Source organism: Rissa tridactyla, chromosome 20, assembly GCF_028500815.1.
Source record: "Rissa tridactyla isolate bRisTri1 chromosome 20, bRisTri1.patW.cur.20221130, whole genome shotgun sequence".
NCBI lineage: Eukaryota > Metazoa > Chordata > Aves > Charadriiformes > Laridae > Rissa > Rissa tridactyla.
The window spans coordinates 5,873,522-5,900,023 of NC_071485.1; the positions used below are offsets into that span (position 1 = coordinate 5,873,522).

A 26,502-nucleotide genomic window follows, 5' to 3' on the forward strand; every position below is an offset into this window, starting at 1 on the left:
CAGGGTAAATCTCTAATTTCTGGAGGAGGAGAGACTTTCCCTGCTGCTCCTGGGCGTGGGAATTCCTCCTTTCAGGCCAGATTCTGGCTGGGAGAACTCCAGCCAGGAGAAACTGCCGGGCAGCCTTCTTGATGCCAGACCAACACCCTCCCGGCACGGCCTGCCTCCTTCCACCACGCCGTCTCCCTCCTCGCCGAGGTTTTCCTGATTTGCCTGCGAAAACTACACACCCTCCTCCTCCGGAAATATTCAGGAACGCTCGCACCGGAATATGCATGGCAAAGGGAGCCGGCTGGCCGCCTCCCTCCTCTTGCGGGGGGTGAAGGGGACCCGCCGGCAGAATTTGCTGCCCTTGGGACGTCGCCCTGTGCTTTGCCGGGTCGGTCCCCAAGGGCAAGTCCCCGTGTGCCGAACCCCAGGGCGGGCAGGGAGGGGGAGCCGGGCAGCGGGGTACCGCGGGAGCGCCGTGGGTGGCTGCCGCAGGCTCTTTCCTGCCTCAGTTTCCCCTGTGGCAAGAGGGAGATATCAGCCCTGCGTAGCAGCAATATAAAAAGCTGGAGGGGGGAGGGGGGGCAGGGAATGGAACCCCCCCCCCGGGGTGAAAAGCTGCGAACCCACCCCGAGGCAGCCCTGGGCACCCTGCGCAGGGAAATGGGTGGCCGGGGTCGGTCCCTGAAGGTGGCAGCGCAGGGAACCGGCTGGAGGCCATGGAAGCACCTGCAGCAGCATCGGAGGGTGCTGCTGCGGGGGTGGGGGCGGGGTGGGGGGATGCACCGCCTGCATCCCCCCTACCCCGGTCCCCACATCTTCCCACCCCATCCCCATTTCCCTCCATCACCCCCCAGGGATGCGCCGGCTGCGTTACGCCGTCCCGAAGAGCGTCCCACGATTTTCCGCCGCTCTCAGGGCCTTGGGGGGGTGGGGAGGGCGGCGATCCCGGTTTGCGGCTGTGAGGGGCACGCTGCCGTACGCACCGGGAACCTCTGGGTCACCTAAGTCCGAGACAGGTTTTGGTTTGCGAGCCCGGAGGTCTTTCCTGTTATTATCCCGCCCGCAGCAAGGGAACAATAGCGGTGGCGGCTGGCGCAGTGTGACCTGGAGATAAGGGGACGGAGTGATTAGCAGGAAAACTAAATAGTAGGTCCAGAGCAAAAAGCCATCCCAGGGGAGCAGCACCACTGGGAATGACGGGGTTTCCAGCCGGAGGATCGCTAGGAGAGATCAGGCACGGAGGTAGCACAGGGCTGACGTTACGGGACAAGGACAAACCTCGGCATCGCGGCCTCCGGCAGAGACCCTGGAGTGACCTTGCAGCGCTGCAGCCCCAGCGAGGGGTTGGTAGAGATACCACAAAGGCTTTTTTTGACCTGAAACCAGGAAAAAAAAAAAAAAAAAGAGGAAATGGATACTTGCGTTTTCAGCTCTGAAAACCGTGCCATGACACACAACTCGGGAGACGCGAGCGCTGGCGCAACCGTAGCGCGGCAGAGACTCTCCGAATCCACCATATCCCGATGGCGGTGCTGGCGGAGGGGCTCAGCCTTGGGTGAAGGGGGCACAGAAGAGCTGGAAAAGCGGAGCGGGGGGTGAATCCTGGACCCCGCAGGGTCGGGATATCCATGCCGGGATGGATGGATGGACGGATGGGTGGATGCCCTCCCAGCTAGCCAAAGCCGAAGGCTGCGCAGCCTGGGAAAGCGCTGCTCCCGAGGGCTGCAGGGCTTTTGCTGTAACCACCGAAGGAGAAACTGGTGAGAGGCCAAAAAGGCGAAGGATCTGCACAACCATTGAAACCAGCCCGGGGGGAATTAGCCATTTCCTAGCAATGAGGAAATAGGAGGTTAGCTGAGGACCTGCAGGGCTGCGAGGAGGGAATGGGAAGCCGGTCCCTACCCGACAAGTGAGGACAAGCCGGCCGGGGGCTGCGGGCTGAGGCCGTCCTCTGCCCCTGGTGCAGGCGGGGGGGGCGCTGGCAGAGCCACTCAGCCACCCGGCACCTTCCACCACCCCTCTGGATGCCAACCCCGAGAGGCATCTGCCTCAACCCGCAGGCAGCCGGGAAAAAACAGGGCAGCACCGGGCACGGACCGGGAATGATGGATGTTTCCGGGCAGAATCAACGCCGGTGGGGGCCAGGACCCCCCCCATCAACAACCCTTTTGGGGTTTTGGTTTTTTTTTCTGTTCTACCGAGGAGTGTTCAGGGCAAACCACATCTGAAGATGCTCGTGGTGCCGGCGGAGCGGGTGAGGCTGGAGCTTCCCGCTGCCGCGGCTCGGCACGGACAAACCCAGCCCCAACCGCCCGGGAGAGCCAGCCGAAAGAGGAAACAAAACCCCAACGCAGTTTCTCCCCACGGAGCATCCCTTGAACGCAGTATCCTGGGATGGCTGGCAGCGTCTCTGGGCAGAGCTGGGCAGGAGCAGCCGCTTGCCCTCAATAAAATCCGGCGTTTTCATCCCAGTAGGCTGCAATACCCTGGCCAAACGGGATGGGGGGCTGGGACCCCCGAGCCAAACAAGCCCTAAGTGGGGGGCGTGGGCTCCTCCAGACAGCCCCACAAAGCTCCTCCGATGCTATGCAGCATTTCGGAGGCCCCAGTAAGAATTCATTATGATTGCTAATTAGTGAAACCATCCTGCCAGGAGCGGCCTTGCTGCCTGCTGGTCCCCTCTGGGTGCTGGCACGGCAGGCAGAGGTGGGGACGCAGCCTTCCCCGCCTTTCCCTGTTACTTCAGGAGCCCCAAATTCCTGCCGTAGCCCAGGCTGCCTCTCCCAGGGCCCGCCCGGCCGCCGGGTCACCGCTCACGAGTGGCAGGGAGGTGACAGCAGCATCCGGCGCATCGTGGCCACCAGCGAAAGCAAGCAGCTAGCCATCACCAGCCCCACGGCACATGGGGGACCCCGACACTGGGGGCTTTGTGCGCCCACGGCACGAGGCTGCGGGGTCGCAGCTCAGCGCCGGGCACGGGAGCATCCCGCCAGCGGTGCCCATCACCCACCGGTGCCGCGAGCGTCCCTCCGCGGTGCCGTGGGGATGCTGATGCTCAACTCGCCTGGCAAAAAAAAAAAAAAAAAAAAAAAAAAAAAATCTCCTGCGTTGGCACCCAAAACGGGCAGCGTTGTTTATCCCCGCATCCTGCCGCCGCGTCCCCACCGGCACATGGGGATTAACAATCCTGACCTATTTCCCGGGGGGGGGGTTATGCAGCAAGGTTTAATTCACTGAATGCTTGAGGAGTGCATAAGATCTGCAGATAGAGCCATTATGAAGTGCGAGATATCATTAATTAATTCACAGGTTGATATAGTTATGCGCTTAGATCATCCTCAGCTGATCCTGCTAATCCCTTCTTGTGCAAGTGCCTGTGCGAGGGGGTGCTGCTGCCTGGCATCGCTTTGCTCCCGGGGAGCTGGGTTGCCCCCACATCGTCCCCACATGCCACCGAGGCCGGGGGGGTGCAAGGGGTGACCTCCCCAGTCCCTGTTCCTTAATATCCCCTGCCCCTAAACTTGCCTTTTCCCCAGGTGGTCCCACCGGAGGGGAGGTGCCTCCTGATCTCCATCATCAGGGGAGGGGACACAGGGCTGCCTCCCCTTCAGCCAGGGGCCGAAGCTTTTTCTCAATAGAGCAATTATTTCAATAATCATCGAAAATAGGTAATTATTACCCTGTTGATCGCATTTAGCACAGGCTTCCCCTGGCCTCCAGCCCAGTTTTGGGAAGAAACACCCCCCCAGTGTGCTGCTGGGAGCTGCTGGTGCTCACCAGGGGCATTCGATTTTCGCAAACTATTATTTTTTTTAAACCCCAAGTCTTCCCCTTCCTCATCCATCCCATCGAGCGGGTGGGTTTGCGCTGGGAAGGAGCTGGAAGCGCCCAAACTGTCCTGGGGAGAGCAAAGGGGAGCTGGTGCCATCCCTAAGCCCTGCCCGGGGCTCAGCTCGCTGCCTCAACCCCCCCCCCCAAATCCCTGGGACCGCGTGTTCCCGTGGGTCCGTGGCCTTTCAGCTCCCATGGGCTCTCCAAGGTGATGTGCACACGCCGGGATGCCCGGCAGAGCCAGGCGGAGATGCCGGCGGTGCCGTGGGTACCACGTTCCACCCCACCGAGCCCATCACACCTGAGCTCGCCCCGCTCTGGTTTTCTCCTGCCCCCCCCCACCCCCTTCCTGGACCTTCAAACGAAAAAAACACAACAACAACAACAACCAAAAAAAAAATAAAAAAAGCCACGACAGTGGAAAGTCGAGCTAACAAATACAAATAAAACTTCCTCTGGATGCTAAAAATGACACGCGTAGACAGAGAGAAAAAAAAAAATAAATTATATCGGTGACAATAACAGAGCGTGGAGCTATTTCAGTGCTTGGGCTGTTCCATTGCAGCACTCGGCGCTGGGGTTGTGGCTGCCGAAAACCAGCCACTTCCCCAGGGACGTGACGTATTTCCTTTCCATCACAAACTGATTTAGAAGCAAAACTTTCTACATTTAGGCAGCGAGAGACTCAGCTTCTCTTTTCTCTCTCTCTCTCACTGATGGTGAGCGAATGGAAGGAGAGATAAAGGGGGTGGGACCAGCGTAAAGTGACTGTACGTGGCTTCCTCCTTTTTTTTTTTTTTTCCCCTTCTTTCTTTCTAAATTATCAAAAAGCGAACCAAAAAAACCACAATTAATATTTTCCATGCCGTGAAGGCCTCGTGTGCATCCAAGTGCGAGTTTGCAGCTCCGGCCTGGCCGGCGCTCCTGCCGCGCCGCGTGTCTGGGTGCCCGGTGTGAGGCCAGGGGCGCCTCGTCCTGTGTCCTGGCAGGGGATCGTCCCACCACAGTGCCCGCTGCAGCCACCTGGCCAGAGTCCTGCTTTGGACCATCCCCATCCCTGTCCCCGTCTCCTCCTCATCCCTATCCCCATCCTCTTCTTCATCCCCATCCCCATCTCCATTCCCATTCCCGTTCCATCCCCATCCCCATCTCTGTCCCTATCTCCATCTCCATCCCCATCCTTGTTCCCATCTCATCCCCATCTTCATCTCCATCCCATCCCCATCCTCATCTCCATCCCCATGCCCATCTCCATTCCCATTCCATCACCATCCCATCGCACCCCATCCCCATCCTCATCTCCACCTCCATCCCCATGCCATCCCCATCCTCATCTCTGTTTCCGTTCCCATCCCATCCCCATCCCCATTTACATCCCCATCCCATCCTCATCCTCATCCCATTTCCATCCCCATCCCATCCCCATCTCCATTTCCATCCCCATCCCATCCCCATCCTCATCCCTTCTCTGTTTCCATTCCCATCCCATCCCCATCCTCATCCCATCCCCATCTCCATTTCCATCCCCATCCTCATCCCATCCCATCCCTTCCCCATCATCTCCATCCCCATCCCCGTCCCATCTCTGTCCTCATCCCCATCCTCATCCCCATCCTCATCCCATCGCACCCCCATCTCCATCCCCATCCCTACCCACATCCCATCCCCATCCTCATCCCCGTTCCCATCGATGACACATGGCAGAAAGACGAGTTTGCCCTGGGAGAGCCGGCCTGGCTGGGACCAGGGAGACGCGGAGTGTGTCCAACCCCTCTCATCTCCAGCTCACATTAAAGCCCAGAACGATGGTGATAATTTCCTAGAAGGATAAACATCCGATCGCCTTTTCTCTCCCGGTCCACCAAAAATAAACACACCAGCCACAAGGAATTAAAGGCAGGGAGGAAAGGATGACTATAGTTTGACTGCAGGATGTCAACAAAGCGTGACCTTTCATTTACACCGGTCCCTCCGCATTAACCTAACGGGCCAATTACACCCTCGACGGAGGGTAAGTATAGAGAAAGAGAAGGAGAAATCCAACTTTAGCAGACTTCCATGACATCTCTCAGTGTCATTTCCTCTGCTGCTAATTTTAGCGCCGATGGCAAGCCGGGCAGCGTGGTTTGTATTTTTTTTCTTTTTTTTTTTTTTTTTTCCCTGGGTTGTGGTATGTTGCCCAGCTTCCTTTTTTTGTCGCTCTCCTTCCCCTCCCCTCCTCGCAGCTTCACCCGGCGCCGTGTGCCCGGGGCGAGCCGGGACCCCTCCATATCTCCCGCATCCTCCTTTGCACCTTGCACCCCCCAACCCTTCCCGGGACACACACACACACGCGCGTGAGGCCGGCAGAGCTTTGCGGGACCCACGCGACGCGCCTTCGTGCGGTGATTCAACCCCTGCAAGGTAAACAGCCGTTTCCTGCTGGAGGGAAAGTCCCGGCCACGTTTAATTCTTTCCCCTCCGGCCCGGCATGGAGTGAAAGCCGCTCTCGCTGCTGGGGATGGCGGCCAGCCGGGCGCAGGGAGCGAGGAGGGGATGGCGGAGACCTGTTTTCTCTCCTGCGCGGGGAACAGGTTGCTCTGGGACAGACCCAGGGACCGACGCAGGGGTGAGATGCAGCAATAAGAGCATCGCCGCCCCCTCTGAAGGATGCCTGACCTCCCTGCACGGCTGTCGGGAAGTCGTTCCCTCGTGCCTCAGTTTCCCCTGCCTGCAAAACCTTCCCCCACCCCAGGGTCTTGCTCGCCATGGTTTGCTCAAAGCGCTCCTGGATGCAGCCCTGGCCACCGGCAGGACAAAATCAGCTTTGTCACAGCGGAGCCACCAAGGAGACACTGTGAGGAGGACTCGCAGGCAGGTGAATCCAAGCCTCAGAGAAACCCAAGTCTTAGATGAAAGCCTAATTAAAGAGCTAATTAAAGGGGAGGTCCGGCTAAGTGGCCAGTAGGCAGAGCTCTGCTGATTTACGGCTTTAATTTCGGTTTTGCTTTCCAAGAGAAGCAGCGAGCGAGGGCAAAGGCAGGGCAGGGCCGGAGTCAGGCTGGGGCAGTGCCTGGTTCCCACGCTGCCACCCCGCGTTCTGCTGCCCAGGGCCCACCCCCCGGCCGGCCACCACGGTCCCACTCCCACACCCGCAGCCCCCAGGTGACATCGGGCCATGCCCAGCATCGCCTCTGTGAGGGTTTTGCTGGCAGTGTCCCCCCCCCAACCCTGGATGCAGGGGGTCCGCTCCATCCCACGGTCCGCACGGACCCCAAAGCACCCAGATTCGCCCAGTGCTGTCCCAGTATCGCCCCGCGCTCGTTGCTGGTGAGGAGCCCAGGTCACGTCGCGCGCTCCGTCCATCTTTTATTCTGAAACTGCAAGCGTTAAAGCTCGAGACCCTCGAAGGTGCAGGCGGGACATGCTGGGGGTCAGGCTAGAAATGGGGCGAGGGGAGGGAAAAAGGGTGATGCCACCCTTCCTGGGACACCCAGGGTGAGCTGGGACACTGCCGGGAGGGGAAAAGGAACCCCCCACCCAAGGTTTTGGAAGTGGAGGGGATGGGGTTCTGCTTTGAAGCCGGGCTGGTAGAAGGTGGGGGCGTCCTTGGTGGGTGGTGGGGTCTCCTCGCGGTCCGGGCGGAGGCGGCTGTAGGGTGCGGGGGTGCAGCTGCGCGGGGGAACGACGCGATGGCCGGTGCTAATCCTCGTAGTATTTGGTGAGGAACTGGGTTGAAGCCACCGGGGAGCCCAACCGAAACTGCTTCACGAAGCTCTCCATCGCCCAGGCACCTGGGGAGAGGGGGGAGAGGGGGTGAGCGGGGCTGGGAGGAGGGGGCTGGAGGCGGGTGTGGGGTGGGGGGGCATGCTGCGGGGCCGGGCTGGGGCTCTGCATGCTGCATGCCATGCACCGCCTGCTGCAGCCCACATCCTGCGAACGGCGGCAGGCCGGTGGGGGGGCACCGGGCTCTGCCACGCGGGGCCAGAGGGCAGGGAGCCACGGGGAGCCCAGCCCTGAGCGTCCCCCAGGTTGGGGGTAAATGGCGCTGGCTCCTCTCATGACCCCCCCCTTCCGCCCCTGCGGACCTTTAGAGCTTCCCACGGCTTCCTACGAGCCCACCCTGGAAATCCCCTGGCAGCACGTGGGGGAGATGGCAGGAGATCGCCCAGCTCCCCCCCCCCAGCTCGCATGCACCGAGCCGCTGCTCCACAAGTTAATGGAGCTGAGGGTGGGGGTCTTCGTTCCTGACCCCCGTCCTCTGCCACCTGCCCGGACCAGAGGATGCCGGGGACAGCTCGTGGCTGGAGCCGGCCTCAGTTTTTCCTGGAGGTGGCAGGGAAACCCTCTCCGAGGGGGTGGGCAGGAGGGGTTCCCTTGTGCCCGGCCCCCGCGGGGCAGAAATCCCCCTGCCAGGGCTCAGTGTCGAGCGTGAGTCTGGCTGGTGGCTGGTGGAGCATCCTCCTCCCCGGCCAGAGGGGCTTTCCCCGGGGGGTGACGACGACGGACCCGAGCATCTCAGGCTGCCACCTCCATCCCTGCTCGGCGGGACGCGGGACCGAACGCGACTGTGGTGTCACCGGGGGGGAAGGGGAGAAATGGGGCCCGTTGTTTATCTGAAACTCATCCTCCCCTCCTCTCCCCTTCCTGGAGCTGCTCTTTAATGTCACGCTGCAGACTGGCAGCCCTTATCTGCCTTCGCATCTCAGCCCCAAGCCGGAGCAAACCATCCCCTTCGCTCTTGCAAAAGTGCTGAGCAAAAGCCGAGCTGCTGCATCACCCCGCGCGGGGCGGCCATGGCTCGGGGCGCTGGTGGAGCCCGGCTCCCCCTGGCTTGCCCCCCTGACAGCGAGTCAGCCTGTGGCCAAAAAGCCCCCGATGGGCTCTGAAGATACTCCCGGTGCTGTCACCCTGCGACCTCCTGGAGCAGCAGGAGGATGTGGCTGGGGAGACGCTCCGCCGCCTGGGAAGGAGGACCCAGGATGCTCAGGCTGGACCCTGCACCCCGGGGGCAAGGAGATAGAATCAGAATCATGGAATTGTCCGGGTTGGAAGGGACCTTTCAGATCATCGAGTCCAACCATCACCCCAACACTGCCCGAACCACCACTGACCCATGTCCCTCCGCACCACGTCTGCCCGGCTTTTAAATCCCTCCAGGGATGGTGATTCCGCCGCTTCCCTGGGCAGCCTGTTCCGATGTGTGATAACCCTTTCAGTGAAGACATTTTTCCTAATATCCAGTCAGGCCGTGTGTAGCTGGGGGGGTCCCAGATGTCCCCAGGGAAGCCGAGGACAAGGTCAGTGCCGCTGTGCCACACCGGGGTCACTGCCATCCGGGACACGCAGCCACATTTCCAGCAGCTCTGGCTCATCCCGAGGGGGCTTTGGGTTTGCCGGTGCCGCTGCCAAGCCTGGCAATGGCTGTGAGCCCCGCCATGTCCATCCCCAAATAACACCCTGGCAAGGAGGGTTGGGGGGTCTCAATCCATCCCCGCTCTGAGCTCCAGGGGTCCCGGTGAGCGTGGCACCCGGGGAAGGGGTCTCGGGGGGGGGCGTGGGGGGGTGGGATGCTCCCGCTGCGCCCTCAGCCCTTTCATCCACAGGGTTTCAAAGCGCTGGGAAAGCCCCCGGGGGGAGAGCGGCCGGCGCCCCACGGGACCCCCGTCTCCCAGGGGTGCCGGGAGCTGCCATTGATGTGGGTGAAGCCCCCGGAGAGGCGCGGATGAAAGGAGCCGGGGGGGTGAGGGGGGGGGGGGATGAAGGCAGAGCCGCTGTAGGCAACAGCCCCGGCTCTCGCCCCCACGCGTGGGGCGAGGGTTTTTCCTGACCTACTTTCCTCCCTGCCATCGCACCGGTTGTGCCCGTCCCTCGCGGGGAGCCGGGACCGGCCGCAGGGAAAACCCCCGGGAGCAGCCGCCGGTGTGGCAAAAGGGGTGATGCACCATGTGGCTACCGAGCCTGGGGGTCCGCGTGCCCCCCGCCAAGTTGACGCGCCGTGGCGCATCCCCACACTGGGTGCCCCATCCCAGAACGACATCCGGCACCCCCCGGGTGATGTCCCACTGCAAAGCATCCCAAATCATGCTGCTGCACCGGCCATGGGTCACCGGGACCATGGAGCGGGGCGGGGGGGTGGCCAGGGAGCTGAGGTCGCGGTGCTGCCGTCCCCTCTCCCTCCCCACCGAAACAATGCCACGTTTCATCCGTGGCCGGGTCCGCTTTCAAGCTGGTTTCCCGGAGGATTATATCATCGCGCTTGACCCTTATCCGAGCACCCACCGCAGGACGAGGAGCGCCCGGCTGACACCCACACGTGCGGCCGCCGCCTGATCCCTGCGTGCCGGCTGGGGAAACTGAGGCACGAGGCAGCCGCTGGGCTCGGGGAGCTCAGGGACCCCCCAGCCCCACAGGTGACGTGGGCACGGGGCTGTTTCACAGCTCTGCCACCCCCCGCCCCCAAAACCACTGGTCTCTGCCGTGCCGGGGCCACGTGTCCGGCTGTAATTCATCAGCCTCATCCGCGGGGCCGTTCTCCCTTGATAGGAGCCCTGATGCTTTTCTGCCAAGATTAATGATGACCCAGCGAAGGTAGGCGGGAGGCCGCCAGCTGCTTTGGTCACCATTAACTGACACCCGGGGACTTTGGCTGGGATCATGCACTTCCCGCAAGCCCTTCGCCGCCTCCCGTCCCAGCCGCAGCCTTTCCCTCCCCACCGGGGCCCGGTCCGACCCGATTTTCCAGCTGGGCAGATCGGAGGCGCATGAGATCGGCTCATGAGTCAATGCTGTGGCCCCGATGAGAAGCCGGAGAGGGATGGAGACACGGGGAGGGCGCTCAGCCAGGCTCATCCCTGGTCCCCGCTTCCCAAAGGACTTGCCGCTTCCCAGAGGCAACATTTCTGGGAGGCAAAAGTCCATTCCCAGGTGTAAAATGCCTTTCTGGGGCAGGAGGAGGAGAGGGATGGTGACACGGGGAGGGCACCCAGCCAGGCCTCTCCTTCCCAAAGGACTTGCTGCTTCCCAGAGGCAACATTTCTGGGAGGCAAAAGTCCTTTTCCAGGTGTAAAATACCTTTCCGAGGGAGGAGGGGAGGGATGGAGACAACACGGTGAGGGCACACAGCCGGGCTCACCCCTGGTCCCCCCTTCCCAAAGGACTTGCCGCTTCCCAGAGGCAACATTTCTGGGAGGCAAAAGTCCATTCCCAGGTGTAAAATGCCTTTCTGGGGCAGGACGGGGTTTGGGGATGCTGAGGAGCATCTCCCCGTGCTCACCAGAGCTGGCGGGCACCTGGCACTGGGACATGGCAGGGTGGAAGTGGAGGGAGATACGGCACTGCCCGGTAGGTACAATTAAGCCTCCAGATTTTGTGCTAATTAAAGTTCCCCCACAAAGGAAAGGAAACAAATGGTCTCCATCCTCCCGCAGGCTGCAGATGGGCGAGAAGGTCCCCAGCGCCACCGTGCCACCCCGCCGCAGCCGGGGTTCCCTGGATGCCCGAATTCCCCCCGGCCGAGGGAGTTTCCCGCGGCTCGTTGCGGCGGAGCCCCAGCGCCGGATGGAGAGCGCGGGGTGGCTTTGACATTTTGCAGACCACAACTTATTATCTCGCATCTCGCCAAAACACAAACACGGCTTGTAAAAACCTTCCCGGCTCGGGCAGGGAAGCGGGGCGAGGAGGGAGGAAGGGCTTTGCACCGCCTGGCGGTGCCCGTACGGCCTCGGGGACACCCCAAGGGTCTCCATCCCCGGTCCCAAGCGGGGACAGGGCTGGTGCCCAGCCACGATTTAGTTGCAAAGCTGCAAAAAAAAAAAAAAAAAAGCGGAGTGAATCAGACTCCAATGGAGAAACTGAGGCTCCAAGAGAGTTATCAGCCCACGGTCGCGCAGGGAGAAATGGCCAGTGCCGGGATTGATCAGAAACGCTCGCGGAGAAGGATCAGGGCGTTTTGGTTTGGTTTGGTTTTTTTTCCTGATGAAACAAGTCTTTTTGCTCAACAGCCGCCCTGGAGAAACACCTCTGCCGTAAACAACCGATTTCACCATTGCCAGCAGCGCCGGGGAGCGCTGGCGGCGGCCGGGGGGGGACAGGAGCGGGGTGCTGCAGCCCCCCCTCCGTCTCTGCCACCGCCAGCCCGCGCGCCCTCGGGCACGGCACCCGACCCTTTCCCCATGGGTGCCACCCCAGCCGGGACCCCACCACGGCAGGGTGGGCACCGGAGCCACCGCGGAGCCGTCCTCGCTCCCCTTGAGCTGCCGGCACCGCAAAGCCGGGTGTTGGGGGGGGAGAGGGGGGGAGAAGCGGCACGGATTTATTTTCCACACTTGCCGTTGCCCCTTGCTTTATGGTTTCCCAAAGGTTTGCACAAGGAATGGCTCTTTCCGAGCAGCGGGGACGGGCAGGCCCTGGTTTAGTGCCCTCTTCTGGAGGCTCTGGCCTCTCGGCTCTGCCGCCGAGCTCCTGCCATCCCGCCTGGCACACACCGCCTTCCCCAGTTCGGCCCCGCTTGGCCCAGCACCTTTTCCCAGTTGGGCCAGCAAAACGCATCCCATGGCTGTGCCTGGGTGGAGGGTGAAGGAGGGAGCTGCTCTGCTCCATCTTCTCCCCAGGCGGGCTCTACCAGGGGACCAGCTGTTGGAGGGATGGATGCACGGCACAGGGATGCGGCGCTGGATGCATCCGGAGGCTGGGCTGGATGCTCTGGTCAGGACATCTCTCCCTCTCCAGCCTTAGCGCCTGGCGACGATGGGTGCCACCATCTCTGGTGAGATGGAGACATGGCAGCCAGCAGATGTAGGGCGAAATAAAAGCAAGAAGAAGGGGCTGGCTGAAGGCCGAGCAAGATGGAAAACCCCGAGGAAGGCTGCAAACTGTGCCTGCAGCATCGCCGGCCGAACCTGCATCTCATACCGCAGGAGAGGACCAAGCCAGAGCCGTGGAGGAGCTGGCTGAGTTTCTCAGTGGTCTGCTGGGGTCAGGCTCTCCTTAGAATCACGGAATGGTTTGGGCTGGAAGGGACCTTCAGGACCACCCAGTGCCACCCCCTGCCCTGGGCAGGGACACCTCCCACCAGCCCAGGTTGCTCCAAGCCCCGGCCAACCTGCCCTTGAACCCCTCCAGGGATGGGGCAGCCACAGCTTCTCTGGGCAACCTGGGCCAGGGGCTCACCCTCCTCACAGCAAACAATTTCTTCCCCAGATCTCATCTCAATCTCCCCTCTGTCAGTGTAAAACCCTTCCCCCTCGTCCCATGGCTCCCCTCCCTGCTCCAGAGTCCCTCCCCAGCTTTCCTGGAGCCCCTTTAGGGCCTGGAAGGGGCTCCAAGGTCTCCCCGGAGCCTTCTCTTCTCCAGGCTGAACCCCCCCAGCTCTCTCAGCCTGTCCCCACAGCAGAGGGGCTCCAGCCCTCCCAGCATCTCCGTGTCCCTCCACTGGACCTTGTTTCCATGTGCGTTTGCTCCTCTTCGCACCACGGGGCCAGATCCCATCACTCAGCCACACAGGGCTGGTGGTTCCATCGGTGTCCGTCCCACCATGCTCCCTGGGGATGGATTTACTCAAAACCTTTCAGACACCAAAATCTCATCCTTTGTCTGCTTTTAGGGCTCACGCCCCACTCGACGGCGGCCCTGGGAATTCTAGAGATGGGCTCAATCCAGCTGAGGATGGGATGCAGCAGTGAAATGGTTAAAAATAACCTTCAACCAACTACTTAAATACCAGCCTCCACCGAGAGACAGCCGCAGCTGGCTGACAAACGGCGACGCTCGGCATCAGATGTTGCGGAGGAAATATCCGCTGCCGTTTTCACGGGTCTTTCCCAGGGAGCCCGGGAAGAGCCGAGAAACTTGAGGATGGGACGGAGAGGGAGCACTCGGCCACCCTGCACCTCGGGGACGGGGGGACGGGGGGTGGATCTTCTGCAGGACATGTGGGTCTGGTGGCTGGACCCCTTTGGGTATGAAATTTGGGGGCTGGAGCCGCACATCCTGCAAATAAGGGGATTTATCTGGAAAACGGTGTCCCAGCCTCCCATCCCAGCCTCCCTGTGCCTCCGGGGTCAGGGGGACAGGGAGGGGTCTTCCGCAGGACACGTGGGTCTGGTGGATAGACCCCTTTGGGTATGAAATTTGGGGGCTGGCATCGCACATCTTGCTAATAAGGGGATTTATCTGGAAAAAGGTATCCCAGCCTCCCTTCCCAGCTTCCCTTCCCAGCTTCCCTTCCCAGCCTCCCTGTGCCATGGGGTACAGGGGTTGATATTCCGTAGGACACACGGATCTGATGGCTGGACCCCTTTGGGTATGAAATTTGGGGGCTGGAGCCACACATCCTGCAAATAAGGGGATTTATCAGGGAAAAGGTGTCCCAGCCTCCCTTCCCAGCCTCGGGATGCGGGTGCGTGGCCCCGGGTGACAGCAGTGGAGCCCCCTCCTCCAACCACGCCGGGGACGAGGGGCCGGGGAAGTGCCCCTCTCCGCTGGCGGGGGGTGGTGGTGGCTTCAAACGCACGTCGTTAAGAAGCAGAGCTAATGAGCCAGAAAGCAAAGCGAAGGGCAGAAATAGCCCGCAGAGAAACTCGCAGCAGCAGCAGCAGTGGCCCCGCTCCGGCCACGGGACCAGCATCCCAGCCCCGCACCTGCCGGGCGGATGTCTCTCCCGGCATGGGGACGTTGTGGGGACGGTGATGTCCCCGGAGCCACCCCGCCGCCGTTCGCCTTTCCCCGGGGGGTGCCGCGCGGCGTCGGTTAACGCGGGGCAGGGCTGAGTCAGGCCGGCGCAGGCGAGAGGCACCGACCTGACCTGCCGATCGAGCCGCGCTCGTGTGGTCCCGGCTGGGAAAGTTTTGAAATTTCCCTTGCCGAGGCCACGTGAACCGCGGTGCCCCGCGTTCCCCTCCCCGGGGCTGCCTGGCTCCCGCCGGCGAAGGAACCCACCCCTCGCATTTTGCAGGATGGGTCCTCGCCCCGGACGAGGGTCCCAGGGGCCACCCCCATCCCACGCGGGATGAAGCAGCGGGAACGGTCCCATCGCGGTTTGGGGGATAGACGTCCTCCACCGGCGGCGCGCGGGATTTGGGGAGGCGGCGGGGAGCTGGGAGTTGGCGGGCGTTGTGTCAGCCCGGTTTGAGCAATCCCTTGCTAAACCATCATCTCCGTGGCTGATCCCTATCTGCCTCCCTCCGAGGTGGTGGTGATGCAACTCCAGCGACCTTTTTTTGGGGGGGGGGGGGGGCGGGATGGGGCCGATGGGGACGTGCCAGCGAGGACTCAGCCCCATTTCACCGCCGCCGAGATCTCTCCCTGCTTCCGATCCCACTAGCCAGGCCGTTACCAGCCGTTTTGCCGAAGGTTTCCGCCGCCTTGCGAGGACTTAACACCCCCCCCGCCTCCCGTGTGAGGATTTGGAGTCCATTTGCACCAAAATAGCATCCCCAGCCTGGCACTTCTGGCATCCCCCACGTCTGGTATCCCCCACTTCTGGCATCTCCCGACGCATGGCGGTATCCGTACCCCCGGGAAAGCCCCGTGGGGTGGACGGCGAGGGCACGGCCGCTCCTTACCCAGCGAGACCCACTCCTGGGGGCTGAGGGCGATGGCCACCTGGGCCGGCTGCTCGTACAGGCGGAGCTGGTAGCGGTGGTACCCGCTGCGGGGCGGGGGCGTGGGCCGGACGTAATCTGGGGATGCAAAAGATAATGGCTGAGCATCCCTCCGAGCAGCACCCGCTCCCCACCGGAACCGCGCACCCATCACCCCCCCCCCCAACAACTCCAGCCTGGGACCGGCTCTCCCACCCAGCACCACCCCCCCTCTTCGCGTGGGGCTGGAGGGAGAAAGCGCTTGGCACCGCAGGTGTTTCACCGGCAAAAGCAGCTGCCGTGCCCCCCCAAACCCACCCCCTGCCTTTTCACCACCCGTTTCACCCCCCAGCTCTGCCCGGGGCGGGGGGAGCTCCTGTTTTCCCTCTCCTGAAATAACCTGCCCCCAACCTCCCGCTGCGCCAGCCACCGCCCTCTCCTCCTTCTCCTCCTCCTCCTCTTTCAACTTGAGAGCCCCGGGGTGCTCCTCGCCTCCCCGCTGAGCGCCCCGACCTCGCCTCCATCACCCTTCCCATCCCTGTGCCACCCCCGCCGTGCCCCCTCCATGTCACCCCCTTTCTGGGTGCAGCCTCCCCTGGGGAGAGCCATGCGGGGACCTGCCGTGGGGACAAGCCTGAGACCCCCAGCAGCCAGCCCAGCACCCCTCGCCCTCCCGGCTGCCCCATGGGGGTGCAGGGTGCCCCACACACCGCTGGCCGGGCTCCAGGGGGGTGGTTTTGAAGTCCTCCCGCACCCAGATTTGGCGGGGGACGATGCTCTTGTGGTGGGAGCGGTGGGTTCCCAGGTGCTGGAGGTGCAGCGTCGTTTCCCCACGTCGCTGCAGATGTTCGGGGCGCAGGTGGGTACATCCCCCGGGCTGCACCGCGTGCTGCATGTGTGCCCTTAACCCAACCGAGAAGAGCACAGCTGCCCAGACGTGGGGCCCGCAGCTGGCCGGGGGGTGTAAGTGCACCATCACCGGAGAGGGCTGGTTGTCCCCAGGAGAGGGACATCCCCGGGGAGACCAGGGCAGGTTGGGGGTGACCTGCTGGAGAGCAGCTCTGTGGAGAGAGACCTGGGAGTCCTGGGGGACAACGGGATGACCATGAGCCAGCGATGGGCCCTGGCCGCCAAGAAGGCCAGGGGCATCCTGGGGGGCATCCAGAAGACCGTGGCCAGCAGGTGGAGGGAGGTCATCCTCCCCCTCTGCTCCGCCCTGGGGAGGCCCCATCTGGAGCCCTGGGTCCAGTTCTGGGCTCCCCGGTTCCAGAAGGACAGGGAACGGCTGGAGAGGGGACAGCAAAGGGCCACCAAGAGGATGAGGGGACTGGAACATCTCTCTGATGGGGAGAGGCTGAGGGATTTGGGGCTCTTCAGTCTGGAAAAAAGATGGCTGAGGGGGGACCTTATCAACGCTGATCAATACTTCAAGGGGGGGTGTCAGGAGGACGGGGCCAGGCTCTTCTCAGTGGTGCCCGGGGACAGGACAAGGGGTAACGGGCACAAACTTGACCGTGGGAAGTTCCATCTCAAGACGAGGAGGAACTTCTTTGCTGTGAGGGTGGCAGAGCCCTGGCACAGGCTGCCCAGAGAGGTGGGGGAGTCTCCGTCTCTGGAGACATCCCAAACCCGCCTGGAAGCGTCCCTGTGCCACCTGCTCTGGGTGACCCTGCTCTGGCCGGGGGTTGGACGGGGTGATCTCCAGAGGTCCCTTCCCACCCCGGCCACTCGGTCATTCTGTGATTCTGTGAGACACTCCCCGAAGCTCCACGCTGCCGTCCCTCATCCTCCGTCTTGTCCCCGCCAAGGGACAAGAGGCTGAAGCTCCTCCAGGACTCGTGTGCCCACAGCCGGGCGAGCCCCCGGTCCCCCCGGCCCAGCTCCCTGGGGGTGTCACCCCCCTGAGCTGCGGCTGCTCTGTTTGGAGCTGAAAGTCTTTGTTGGTGCAACATCACAGAAGTTGTTGGGATTCACCCGCTTTTATCTCCTGTTTTTTCTTTTTGATTGTATTTCCCCCCCCCATCCTCCTCCCCCCGCCGCCTTTTCACACTGGTTTGGAGCTCTTCCAACCGCTGGGGAGTTTTTTTAACCACTTTTGCCTCTAGAAAAAGAAGAGAAAAAGTGGCTCCTATTTCAGAGCGCGCCCAGCGGGAGCCCCTCGCGTCCCTCCCTCGTGTCCTGGCGTGCTCGTCCCCGCCGGGGACAACCAGCTCTGCCACCGCCTCCTCCCGGCTCCCGGCCCGGGCTCTGGGACCCCCCCCCCCCGTGTCCCCCCTCTGTGTCGCCCATCGGGGTCTGCACTCACCCGTCAGCACGCGCCCTTTGATGTCCCCAGTCCTCAGATCCGCACCCTGAAAGGACAAGAAGAGGGGGGTGAGATGCTACCGAGGCCCCCCGGGAGAAGGATGTAGGGGGACAGACCCCTCCTCACCCCCCACCCCCCGGCTGCACCCGCATCTCCCCAGGTGTTTGTTCTCCAACATTTTGGGTGTTTTCCTGGCAAAGGGAGCAAACCTTGGGGGGGGTGGGGGGGTGGGGCATGGCTGGGCCAGGGTGTAAGGAGTGCGCCGGGGGCTTTTTGGGTTATTTGGGATTTAGAGGCTCGACACGTGGTGCTCTGGCGCACAGGCGATGCTGTCACCATGCTGTCACCCGCGCACGGCGGGGGGGGCCAGTGGTCTGGTGAGCCGGACCGGTGATCCAGGCTGTGGCATACTGGGAAAGCCACAACAGCCCCATTAAAAGCCTCGGCGCCACTGGGCACACTGGTGTTGGGGATGGGTGAACCGTCCCGGCCGGGAAGAGGCCGGCAGCGGAGAACCGCGGCGATTTGCACCGGTGTTCCCGCGACAAAGCTTTGCCCCGTCACGACAGTTTTGCTCTCAACCGAAACTCCTGCCCGGCGAGAAATCCCCACTGCCCGGCGGGTTTGGCTCTGCTGGGACTGGAGGACCACCGAGCATCCCGCCAGGAATGGATTAATGGGAAGGGGATGGCGGCAGGAGCTTTGGCCGCATCCTGGCCCCGCACAAGCCACCTCACCCCTGACCTGCTGTGCTATTCCCGGGCGGCCCCCACCTCCCAGCGCTCGTAAATCCTCTCCTACGGCACCCGTTATTCCAGTCCTGCCCACACACGCGCCGCTGCCAGGGCTCCTCCGTCCTAACCTGCCCGGGGAGTTATTACCCCGGAAAAAAAAAATAAAAAAAAAATGATGCATCAGATAATTGCCAGCAAAAGTGCACGCGGGGAACACGGTCGGTTGCCCGGCTCTTCGGGATCAAAGCTTCGCTTTCTCCCCAAAGAAACCTGCTCTGCACAGAGTCACGGCTGGTGACAGCCTCCGGCAAGCTGCCGGTGGCACGGCGAAGGTCACGGGGATGCCGCTCGGGTCCCTGGCTATCGGCTCCCCGCCGCTGGCTTGCCACCTTGGCAGCCGGAGCCGAAAATATCCCGACGACAGAGAGGGGATGACTAAGGTTTTGGGCAGCGAGGGGCAGGTTCGGATGCCTCGGCTCCCAGCGGGAGGGGAAGGCGGCGCGCAGGCTGCCGGGGAGAAGCACCCCGGGGTGTCCTGGGGGGGACACACGAGGCCATGGGGCTGCGCTGGCTGCTCTCTCCCTGCCCGGTCTGCCCACATGGGCCCGCTCCATCCAGATGTGCACGCCTGCTCCATTCTGATGCTCAGGCCTGCTCCATCCAGCTGTGTGTGCCTGCTCCATCGGGATGATCAGACCGCGCTCCTTCCAGATGTGCAGGCCTGCTCCTTCCTGATGCTCAGGCCCACTCCACCCAGATGTGCGTGCCTGCTCCATCCCAATGCTCAGGCCTGCTCCATCTGGATGCACGTGCCCACTCCATCCAGATGTGTACGTCTGCTCCTTCCATCTGGATGTGTGTGCCCGCTCCATGCAGATGCTTGGACTGGCTCTATCCAGATGTGCAGGCCCACTTGTCCAGATGGGTGCATCTGCTCCTTCCATCCAGATGTGCGTGCCCGCTCCACCCGTATGTGCACACCCAACTCCATGCAGATGCTCAGGCCCGCTCCGTCCAGATGTGCACACCCACCCCATCCAGATGCATATGCCTGCTCCCTCCATCCAAATGTACACACCCGCTCCATCCAGATGTGCTTCCCCAGCTCCCCCCCCCAGCTTCTGCTCCATTCCACGCCTGCTCCGCCCGGCCGACGTGCGTGCCTCCTCCATCCAGATGTGCACATCTGCTCTACCCAGCCCTGCACGCCCAGCCCCTCCAGCTGTGTCTGTCCCCCCCCCCAGATGTGCCCATCTCGACTACGGGGCCGGGCTAGCCGAGGAAGCTCGCAGCAGAGCCCCAGCTCGCCATGCAGCCAGGCCAGTTGCCAGCCCCAGCTCTTCAAAGGCAGGGATGGAGGGTTGGTTGGTTTTTCCCTCTCTCTCCGGTGAGGGTAGGGCTGCTCCCGTGTGGGGACCTCGCTGCTATTCCTGGCTTTGCCATGGGCTTATCGGGAGAGGCCGGGGCCTCCTCCCTGTTTTCCTGCCTGCCCATGTGGGTTGCCTGCTCGCCCCGAGATGCAGTGGGTTCTGGCTAGCCCCGGGGATGGGAGAGTCAAAGGATAAAGCTCCTTTTAAGAGGCGAGAACAGGAAGAGGGCGGGAGGGAGAAAATAAGGACGAGCACTGGAAACCCTGCCTTGGTTTTGTTTTGGTTTTGTTTCTTTTTTTTTTTTTTTTTTTAATAGTAAACAGCTATTCTGGAAGCAAGGGAGCAAACGCTGCTCGCGACGGGCTGCAGGAGAGGACGGCGGGGTCGGGGGTGAAGCCCCGCTTGCTCCTGCGAGCTTTCCCTCCCAGGGTCCTGCTGTTGGGGGGGGGGTGGAAACAGTTGGCAGGGAGGAATAAACCCCCCCTCCAGCCCCTTGCCCCGCTGCTGAAATGCCAGCGAGGGCGAGGGGAGCATTGCACGCCGGCGGCCCCCGAAGATCCCTGCCACGAGCGGAGCTAATGGACGCTGATGAGCTGCCGCGTTTATTAATGCCCTTTTATGAGAGCATTAATAGTTCCTAATGACACCATTTGAGCTTCCCAGCCTTTTATCTTCTCTTTTTCTTTTTTCCCCCCGCCGAGGACACAGTGTAGGAGGTGGAATTAGATATTTCCACCCTCCGGTCCGTGCCGCGCAGTGTTGAGTGCTGGTGGGACACGGGATGCTGCTGGGATAGGGGATGCTGCTGGGACACGGGATGCTGCTGGGACATGGGATGCTGGTGGGACATGGGATGCTGGTGGAGCACTGGATGCTGCTGGGATGCTCATGCGAAGACCCGGACAGCCTTAAAAATCCACGCCACACAATTCCTGTGCCAGGACCTCCTCTCTGTGCTCTTTTCCTTGGCCAAAAGAGTGGAGAAAATTAATTCCCCCCTATTCCTGACATCCCTTTGCCGAGCCGGACACCGGCTGTGCCGAGGCTCTCCGGTAGATCGCCTTAGCGTTGCACGTCGCAGCGTAGGGCGCGGTGGGGGGGAATAAATAAATACAAATAAATTAAGAAGGCAGTGAGTCACATTTTGTTTTCCTCTTGATCTTTTTTTTTTTCCTCCCCCCCCCCCTCCCCCTTTTCTTTTCTTCCCCCTCTCCAGGACGTGTCTGATCCCATCGGAGAGGAGGGGAAAGGGATGGCTGGCGAGCGCGCCAGCGATTCGCCCGGGCGAGGACGGAGGGTTATGGAAAGTGGGTGTGGGAATCGGCACAATCGCTGGCAGGGGACCAGGACAAACAGATGACGGATGGGACCCAGGGCTGCGCGGCGGAGCGGGGCAGGGCTGCCGCCACCTCCCCGGGAGCGCACCCCAACCCGCACCCGGGGCTGACAGGGGGACCCCGGGGGACACATCTGGGTGCCGGGGGGACAAGACCCACGGGGTGGCAGCCACGGTGCCGGCCCGCTGATACGATTAACCAACAATTAGGCAAGTGGGGAAGTTAATCCCCGAACAAACAGGGCTCCTCCCGCGCTGCTCGCTTACGGCGCGCTAGCTTGACGGCACGGCGGGGAGGAAAGGCGGCTTCAAAGCCGGCACAGCCGGGAGCCCAGATTCGTTATTCTCTCTTTCTGTGATCTTTCTAATGAGGTCAGGATTTAGGAATTGGCTCTCGGGAGCATCCCGGGCAGGGCAGAGCCGCCGGGATGGCGATCCAGCCTCCTGCAAGCGGAGCGGAGGCTCAAAGGCGGGATAAAGGAATAAGATGCTCATTGCGGCCGGATACGGATCTGTTCAGCCCTGGCCTTGCAGGGGAAGGCGCACGCTTTGGGTTTTCCTCCTCTCCGCCAAAGCCAGCGCCAGCAATGAGGATCGCTCCTATCCCAGCTCCCAGAAATGTCCAGGCTCATCCCGCTTTCCAACAAAAAACTTGAGAAAAAAGAAACCCCAGTCCAAGAGAAACTCTCCCTCCGATTCTCTCGGCGCGGACGGAGGCCATGAGAGAGCAGGGATGGGCCCGGCGAGCTCCCAGCGCTCCCAGTCTCCGGTGTTTCCCAGCTCGGATGCATTTTAACTGTCTCCCACATTGATCCCAGCGCCGGGATACGGGATGGTCCTGAATCCCCCCAGTTCACCCACGCCATGCTGACCCTCTCCCTGCTGGCATGGCTCCAGACCTCCCTTGCTTTTCCGATCACCATCAAACTGGAGTTTCGTGCCTGGAGGAGACTGGCAGCTGACCGGGCAAATCCCCTTTTTTTTTTTTTTAAATAATAAATGTCACATCCCGTTAAGGCAACGTTGTTATGCCGCTGAATTAAAGCTTGGCGCAGTCGCGTCGCATTCCCTCCATCGGGAAAGGGATTCGGAGAAATAGAAAAATACGGAGAAAGACACGGAAGGAGTTTGTGGAAGAAAAACCCACCGATGTGGGGATGTCACCTCCATCCGGGGACATCCCTGTGCTGCCAGGAGGGAAGGGCAAGGTGGGGAAGGGCTCAGTATTACTCAGAAAAGTGTTTTAACAGCAGATTCCCAGAGCAGGGAATGACTTAGAACCATAAAACCATAGGGTGGGAAGGGACCTCTGGAGATCCCCTCGTCCAGCCCCCGGCCAGAGCAGGGTCACCCAGAGCAGGTGGCACAGGGACGCCTCCAGGCGGGGTTGGGATGTCTCCAGAGACGGAGACTCCCCCACCTCTCTGGGCAGCCTGTGCCAGGGCTCTGCCACCCTCACAGCAAAGAAGTTCCTCCTCGTCTTGAGATGGAACTTCCCACGGTCACGTTTGTGCCCGTTACCCCTTGTCCTGTCCCTGGGCACCACTGAGAAGAGCCTGGCCCTGTCCTCCTGACACCCCCCCTTGAAGTATTGATCAGCGTTGATAAGATCCCCCCTCAGTCGTCTTTTTTCCAGACTGAAGAGCCCCAAATCTCTCAGCCTTTCCCCATCAGAGAGATGTTCCCATCCCCTCGTCCTCTTGGTGGCCCTTTGCTGTCCCCTCTCCAGCAGTTCCCTGTCCTTCTGGAACCGGGGAACCCAGAACTGGACCCAGGGCTCCAGATGGGGCCTCCTTGGGTCAGAGCCGAGGGGGAGGATGACCTCCCTCCACCTGCTGGCCACGCTCTTCTGGATGCCCCCCAGGATGCCCCTGGCCTTCTTGGCCGCCAGGGCCCATCGCTGGCTCATGGTCATCCCGTTGTCCCCCAGGACTCCCAGGTCTCTTTCCACCGAGGATCGCTCCTATCCCAGCTCCCAGAAACGTCCAGGCTCATCCCCACCACTTAGCGTGGGCAATGGTGGGAAAAGACCCCGTTGCTCATGGCAATGGAGGTTTGTGGAGAACTGGTGACACAGGGAGCAAGGATGCTCCCTGGCATCCCCGTGTCCTGCTGCGGTCCGTGCTTGGCCCTGTGCACCCCGATCCACCCGCACGCTCACCTGCACTCGCACACTCCGGAGGAAACCAAAGCCCCCAGAACGCAGCCGTTTGGCTTTAACAAGGCTGCAGTTTCCAGCGTTGCAGCAGAACCAGCTCACCCCAGTCGGTACCACACTGCCCGGCCCGGCCATCACGCCTGCTGGCTGCTGACCGGGTAAATCATGAGGAAAACTGGGAAATTGAGGATTTTGAATGTCCTGATACCCCACACACATGCTTTTGGCTGTCCAGCCCCGGGGATGCAGCTCCCTGCACCCCTCCTGCTGCCCCCCGGCACATCCCAGGACTCCTGAGCCCTCTCCTGCTTCGTCTCCACGTGCTCAGCCCTGCGCTGGGAGAACCTCGGTCACCACACTGCAGGGAGGACACCGAGGGTTGTGTCCCTGAGGCCACAGGTAAACCCCCAGCGAAGCCCAGCAGAGCACCCAGAGCCGATGCTGGATCCCATCGCGCCCCAAACCTGGAGAAACCTCCCCTTCCCTTTGGAACCAGCCCAGCTTTCCCAACCCCACACCTTATCCTCAGCCTCCTGCTCCCCGGTGCTTCCCCGTAGCCCCAGTTCCCGGATCCTCTGGATGACTCAGGGCCCTCGGCGTTTGCTCAGAGCTGGTTTCCCTCCCCTGGCACAGCTGGAGACGTGGCACAGGCGACCCCGGCCCCGAGGCGGCAATGATGCCCAGCATCCCCCCGCTGCCGCGACGCGGGTACCCCACGCCTCCAGCCTGACTTCCCTCCCGGCTCTTTAATTGCTCAGCCACTTTGCTTTTCATGCGTGCAAATGACAGGAGATTAATCCGCTGCTCCAGAGCCTCCTGCTCCTCTCGGCAGGCTCCAGCGACGCGCGGTCCAGCCCCGTGTCCCCGGGGATCTGCCGAGGCGGGATACGTGCGATTACCCCATCGCCGGCTGCCAGCCCCCCATCACCCGTAGCCTGAGCCCCATTATTTTAATTTCCTTTAAGTCTCATGGCGTTTCACCGTTCCGGGTGATATTTGGCTTGTTCGCTGTCAAACCGAGCGCGAAAGTCTGATAAACTACATCCGAGCCACATATGGGCACAGAAAGAGTGGAAAAGGTGTATTTTTTCCTGCGTGGAACTTCTCTTTAGGGCAAATCCAGAAGCTCAGTGAGCGGTGAGGAGTAGCTAAACCCGGACGGATTTGTACCCCGCAGCCGACGGATCTGCCTGTTTGTGGGCTGACGCCACGACAAACACCGAAACTCGGCGTTTTTAATATCAGCATCGCACCAGGACACCGTTTCTCGGCGTCTCCCAGTGACCGCCGAGTCGGTGATGCTGCAGGAGTGCGCGCCGATGCGCGACACGGCCTCATCCGCACAAACGAACCCAGGCTCCTCAGAGCCCCTGGGAAAGCTCAGGGCGAGTCCCCGAGGGTCCCCAAGGAACAGAAGCAGCTCGAGGGGTCCCTTTGCCACCCCCGGGTCCCCGGGGTCGGAGCAGGACCCGGTGGCCACGCTGGGATGTCACCGCTCCGACACGGCTCCAAAGAGCCTCTCCTCCGGCTTCCCGGGGTCGGCATCGCCAACGGTTTACCCTGGTTGCTTTTAGGATTATTAGGTGGCGATTGCAGCTTCTCGGCGTGGATCGGCTTTTCTTCTAGATCGCTACAAATGGGGAAGGCTACCATAAAAACATATTAAAAAATAAATATCGGGCATGGTTGTAATTTAAATTAATGCTTGTCTGATACACCCTAATGCCCCAGGGAAGGACATGCTCTAGGGTTATTAAGTAAGCAAAATAAACATAAATCAGCCCGGTGCTTGGCTCTTTTGCGAGATTTTTTAAATCTAGGCACGTGAAAGCAGCAGAGACAAAATGCCGCGCTTAATAACCCGAACCGGTCAGGATCCGCGCGCCGCAGAGACCTTCACCGGGCTCCTGCCTGCCTCCTAGAAGCCGTTCCCGGTGCCAGAAGATCCCGTTTCAAAAGAGGGAGGCTCTGCTGGGTGGATTTCCAGGCAGCGACAGATAACCTGCCTGGCTTAGGCGTTGCTGGCACAGGCGCTCTGCCCATCTGCGCCGTTCCCTAACGCTGTAGGTGAGGGGTCCGAGCCAGCGGGGCGGAGGCTGTTGATGACACCTGGAATGGTTTTTGAAACTGCAGCCAAAACCCACTTCGGTTGCCAAAAAAAAAAAAAAAAAAAAAAAAAAAGAAAAGGGAAAAAAAAAAAAGGGGGCTTTTGTTTCGTTTCGTTTTGTTTTAAAGCACCTGTGGTATTACAGAGGCAAAGGGGAGGGAATGGGATGAAGGATGCTGGGCTCCGGCCCCAGACGCGCAGCCGAGCTGCTTGTCCTGGTCTCCAGTTTAGCAAAAAGGATGTTACGGAGGACCGTATCAAAGGCTTTACAGATATCCAAGTGGACAACATCAGTATCTCAGTCATGGAGTCACTTAGGAGTTTAATCCAGCAAAGAGGAAAAGAGAGAGGAATCCCTTCTGCAAGTGCATGGGCTGCAGGGGGGCAGGCGAGACGTGGCTTTGCCAGGACAGAAGTGACAGATGTGGGAGCTGAGGGTGGCTGGCTTGCCAAGAAACCAGGAGCAGGACTTTTCCCTGCCACCCCTTCTCTCCTGCATCCCCGGCGGAGAAGCACCAGGCAAGAAAATGGCACTGGTGGAATAAATGGACAATTTAAGTCAGCTTACGGAAAGGGTTGTATGTGCTCCCATGGCTGTCTGCGCTGGCTCGGCCTTGATTTCGCTGGTGGTAGCCGAAAGCTGGAGCAGCAGCAGGCAGGGAGCAGGGAACAGAGGGCAGGGAGCAGGGAACAGAGGGCAGGGAGCAGGGACCAGTGGGCAGGGAGCAGGGAACAGCAGGCAGGGAGCAGGCAGCAGCCCACGGTGGGGTGGCTGCACCCCGGTGCGCCCTTTTTGGGTCCAAAAGTCTCCAAAAAGCCCCTTTTGGAGAGCGTGGCGATCGCCTCCCGCGCGGTTACACCCCGTCTGCCAGCCCCCTGGGCCTCTGTTGTAAACTGGGATGATAAATGATGGATGCGATTGCTAAGAACAACAGGGATGTTGATAGCAACCCCAGGGGCGTGTTAGGAAGCTGCGTGGATGCCGGGCTCGGCGGCTGGCTGGGTTTTCACATCCCGGCGGTGTTGCAATTGCGGGCGAGCTCACGGCGGAGCCGGATGAGTCACCGTGACCCACTGGCCCGGTGCTGCCCCACCGAGGGGAGGGCTGG

The 26,502-nt window shown here is 61.4% G+C and overlaps 1 protein-coding gene across 4 annotated transcripts in view; it reads right to left on the reverse strand.

Moving 5' to 3' along the window:
• Positions 1 to 6,668: 6,668 nt before the first annotated feature.
• Positions 6,669 to 26,502, reverse strand: part of PEBP4 (phosphatidylethanolamine binding protein 4) — a 95,047-nt gene continuing 75,213 nt past the window's right edge. Inside the window, exons 4-7 of one of the 4 annotated variants that reach the window (XM_054225100.1) lie at positions 17,689 to 17,734; positions 16,094 to 16,467; positions 15,366 to 15,482; positions 6,669 to 7,595 (exon numbers count right to left, since the gene is read on the reverse strand). In XM_054225100.1, coding sequence (XP_054081075.1) covers positions 7,569 to 7,595; positions 15,366 to 15,482; positions 16,094 to 16,467; positions 17,689 to 17,734 — 564 coding nt within the window. In that variant the 3' untranslated portion in view covers positions 6,669 to 7,568. The remainder of the gene's footprint in view (positions 7,596 to 15,365; positions 15,483 to 16,093; positions 16,468 to 17,688; positions 17,735 to 26,502) is intronic. The other 3 variants (XM_054225099.1, XM_054225102.1, XM_054225101.1) reach the window with 3 other exon arrangements.